This window comes from Orbicella faveolata, unplaced genomic scaffold (genome assembly GCF_042242905.1).
Source record: "Orbicella faveolata isolate gen_17 unplaced genomic scaffold, um_ofav_v1 contig_2, whole genome shotgun sequence".
In the NCBI taxonomy this organism is placed as follows: Eukaryota; Metazoa; Cnidaria; class Anthozoa; order Scleractinia; family Merulinidae; genus Orbicella; species Orbicella faveolata.
Window position 1 is genome coordinate 25,140,659 of NW_028301547.1, and position 4,572 is coordinate 25,145,230.

The 4,572-nt window shown below is 39.5% G+C and overlaps 1 protein-coding gene across 1 annotated transcript; it reads left to right on the plus strand.

Annotated features, from left to right (window-relative positions):
• Nucleotides 1-1,200: 1,200 nt before the first annotated feature.
• Nucleotides 1,201-4,572, plus strand: LOC110049890 (uncharacterized). Its single transcript, XM_020755735.2, has 5 exons — nucleotides 1,201-1,505; nucleotides 1,597-1,817; nucleotides 2,050-2,140; nucleotides 2,354-2,503; nucleotides 3,024-4,572. The coding sequence occupies exons 1-5, from the start codon at nucleotides 1,322-1,324 to the stop codon at nucleotides 3,560-3,562; spliced, it is 1,185 nt and encodes a 394-aa protein (XP_020611394.1). The 5' UTR covers nucleotides 1,201-1,321; the 3' UTR covers nucleotides 3,563-4,572.

Here is a 4,572-nt window from a genome sequence, read left to right on the forward strand (position 1 = left end):
AAGTGGTTTTGACGTTTTATTCCAGACAATCACTGTGTCAACAATTATTTTGAGACTGAGAAAAGTTCAGTATTTTAAATAAATTAATCTCATAAACATTTTGTTTATTGGGTTTGTTAAATTCGAGATAAAGCAATGATTCTCGGCTTACCAAGACTAACTTTGTGTTTGGTTTAGTCTCGATCGACTGCCGACTGAGACTGCTCGGGTATTTTTTTCCAAGTCATTTTCTAAAAAAGAAACGGCTTTATCTTTCTCCTTCCTGCTAGACTACGCTTCTCGTTCTTGTTCAATGCCTCGACAAGACTTTTTTGTACTTTATCTTTTGCCCAGTCATGTAAAACATTATCTAAATTCTCAAAACTTTCCGCCATTTCAAAACACAGAGGGAAAAACTTTGAAATGATGACGTCAATCGTGCGTCTGTCCTCTAATAGATCATAGGCGAGAACCAATCAAAATGCGAGAATTACTTGGGTTATTATATAAAACTCGATGGAAACACAGAACCAGCACGAGCTGTTGACGTAATTATGACGCGAGCAAAGAGAAATTACACTTTGATAATCAAAGTTGACAAGCTGTTTTCCTTTTTTTAGTCGCGGTGTTTTCTAAAAGAAATAGAGAACATGTTCTCCGTGTTTCTATCGAGTTATAGAAACACTCGTGAAAGTTTGGGGGAACTAAAAAAAGCCGTGGAAACACTCGTCTGCGGCCCGTGTTCCCACAGCATTTCTCGTTCTCCCAAACTTCCACTCGTGTTTCTATAACTCGACAGAAACACGGTGCACGTTTTCTATTTCTTAATTGTCATGACAAAAAGGTTGATGATTGCGTCACGATATGTTAGAGCATTTTTAAGTCCTTATACGGTAACATTCTTAATTTATAAGATAGCACAAAGAAATTTTGGCGAAAGAAAACAAATATAATTGTGGACTCTAGAATGTCGTTATGGAAAACATCCATAAACATGATGGTTTTTTTATGAAAGCAGCTGTATGCCTTAAAAGTGAGTGAATGATTTCATTGCAGTCTCAGCACACTTTCAAGCAAAGAAAGTCGCTAGCTTTGATGTACTATCAAAAATATTTTATGGCTCCATGCGACAGTTAAATTAATTGCGTGGTCATCTTGACATTCAGAATAGAGCAAACTAATTAAAAAGGACCATTAAACTTGATATAAATATAAACAAAGTAAATGAAAACGTGCAGGCATCTCCTTTGGTACTAAATACGTCTATTATTAATTATAGATAAACACGGCTTGGCATAAAAGTTTATCCGCTTTGGCCCAAATTCACAAAGAAACATGATCGATGCGTCAAACCTCGTTTCTCGACAACGTTTTGAACTGCTATAGTCTGGCACACAACAAAACACCTTCGATGGCAGGTTCATGGCTAACTCAGCTGGCCTTTGCAGCTCTCAACATTCTCCTGGGAATGTTATTTGTAGCGGCAAAGAAAGACTTTTGTGGAAGCGTTTTTGAAACTCAAGTCGGTAAGTAAACACTTAAGAAGCCCTCCTCTTTCCTTCTATTCAGTCTTTTTAGTTTGCATCAATAGAAATTTGATTTTTTTTCTCCTTTTAGATCATGTCTTACTTGGTCATGTCACGGACACGGTTACTGTTGTTGATGAGTTTGAATGCCAGCTTAAGTGCATCGGAAATAACAGTTGCAAGTCGTTTAACGTTCGTACTGGTGGCAACAATATACAACGACGCATTTGTCAGCTTAACAACAAAACCCGACAGATGAAGCCAGGAGATTTTAAATGGAAGAAAGGTTCTACATACTATGGCTCTGTTCAGGTCAGTTGAAAACTGTCGTACATTCACATTTTCTATTGTAGTTAACTTCACCCGCGCTAACTTGTTCTCGTGCGATTTTTGAGAATGGCATAGGCTGGCTTGTGTGGTTACAAAGAGTGAATATAGACTTATCGTAGACTGATATAAGGCGAACAGGTTAGGATATTAATAAACCTTGTTGTTACTACTTAATTTATCGATTCGGTTTATTTCATATCTTAACCCAACACAGGCCTCCTGCATCGATGTTTCCCGTGAGCAAAACAAACAAACAAAGAACGGAGAGTGTTATCCAGGATACAAGGGGAAAAAATGTGAAAAACGTGAGTGTTGAAAATTTGTCTTCCAACGATATTTTGTATGATTTGATAAAGCAGGTTGAATTTTGTTTCAAAAGGTGCCCGCGTACTGCGCAGTGCTTGTAAGAGCATTATTATTTTAGAGTTAGCGATGTTGGCGGACGTTTTAGAAAGATTTCTCTTCCGCTTCAAAAGAATATGAAAAGTTTTATTTAAAACATGTTTTGCTTTTTGCAGCTATAAAAGGTTTGAATTCCAATCAGCCTGCTCATTCCTGTAAGGACATCCGGGACTCAGGAGACTCCAAAGGAGACGGCGAGTACTGGATCGACCCTGAGAAGAGTGGAAACCCTTTCAAGGTTTACTGTGACATGACAACTGACGGAGGTAAGTTAAGGATAATGATATAAGAGAGCAAACTTTCTAAAATCCTAGGAAGGAGTGCACAAAGCCCCCACAGCTTCCCGCTGTACTTAACAAAGTGAGACCAGCTTTTTAGGCGTCTCTTATGTGTCCCTTATTGCTAATAAATTGCGTCGTAACATTGTTGAAGTATCTGTGGATCCACGAGGCTTTGTCGAGAGAGAAAATGAGACACAAACTGAGATAAAAATAAAAACAAGAGAAAACGCTAGGTTAAAACCCGCGAGACATCGATAAACTTTAAACATACAATAAGTCGTAACTAAATTTCAGAAATGGAGATTTTTAATTAACTTTTATTCCATTTGGAAATTCTTGGAAACCCGCTGAATTATTACCGAGTCCAGTCCACTCGCATCAGATCAGTACTCAGAATACAACAAAATAAATATTGCACTCATCGAGGTCCTCGTCAATATACGCGAATATAATCCCCAACTGCTTTTATTTGTTCACGTGACCACTCAACTTTGTCTTATTTCAGGAGGCTGGCTTCTTGTCTCCAACGCTGTGCTTGACGGCTCATCCTCCACACCACAGTTGTCAATAGAGACGCCATACAGAGGAATCAGCAACTATCACAATAACCGGACGTTTCTGACGAAGAGTGCCATGAATGAGCTCAGAACGCACCTGTCTTTCACTCAACTGAGATTCCACTGCAGTAAACAACAGGGACGCACGTTCCACGTGACCACGGCCGCCAACAGCACTGGTGAAACTGTAGTCCAGTACTTCAGCGGTCAGACGGATGTCCAGCCTGATGCCTGTGGCTCGTTTGTTAGAATGGAGAATGACAACTCGAAGTTAGCAAGAGTTTGCGGTCAGTGGGGATATAATGGTTACAGCTATAACATTAACAAATGGGGGCATGGTGCAGATCAAGATAGATTGTACTCTTTCCCTGCTTTAGAAGGATATAAACATGAATGGAAGCTGACTCCAGGAGGCTCAAGATGGGAATGTGATGATTTTCTCGTTGGAATGTCTTCTGGTGATTTCTGGAAAGTCTTTGTTCGTTAAGATCCTGGTACACTTATTACCAACATAACTCCAAATATGGACGTCCGCTTATCTATGCTCAAATACAGAGCTGATTGTAGATTGATATATTGTAAGGGAATTTAGTAAAAAGGGCTTTAATTTTCAGACAATAACTAGATTTTCAAGAACTCGTGTAAGAAGCCTTCCACGTAAACATGTTTAATAAGAGCACTTTCCAAGCTGAATTTTAGTCTCAACGTTTCATCGCAAACTGAGGCCCCGTCTTTAATTCGCTAATGCGCATGCGTTTTCGACACGATGCCCATTCGATGATGGGTTTTCTTTGGTATCCAAATCTTTGTGTTCACGCTGCTGCCGTCTACGCTGCATTTTACCCGTCCACCCTGAAATGCTGGCAAACTGACACGCTGATGCCCTGTGAGAGAACTGTACGACCGTAATTTGCCTATTTTCGTTATCCACACTAACAAGATAGGGCTCCGTTTTCAATAGATCCACTGGAAAACGACGCGCGCGTCTCCTGTTGTATCTGTTTGGACGAGAGGCGAAAACGCATTAGTTTGCAGACAAGGCCAGATATATCTTGGCATAGCTGCTGTAAAATTATTCTCTACACCCCCTCCCCTCTGTAAAACAAAGTCTATAGTAATTTTTCTAGCCCCTTATTTACTTAACTTAGTCACATGTACTCCGTTTCGTGGAATTCAATTTAAACATAATTCTTGAGTTGCTTAGCTTGTATATTGCTTCATTCTTTCTCGCTCCACGTTTGTACAGTGGCGCATCTAGGGGAAAAAATCACAGAAGAAGAAAAGCCGGCAGGGCAAGAAACAAAAAAAAGCCCCCGCCTCCTAGCTCAAGGCCTCGATCCGCCACTGTTGCAGATGTCTGATTGAGTAATAACCGATTTACGTGTAGCAGAAATAAACGGATGCACTTTGAAATAAAATACTTCGAATAAACAAAGCTGTAAATTGTATTATGAATAAATGTAAATGAATAAATGTATACACGAAGTGTTTACAAAA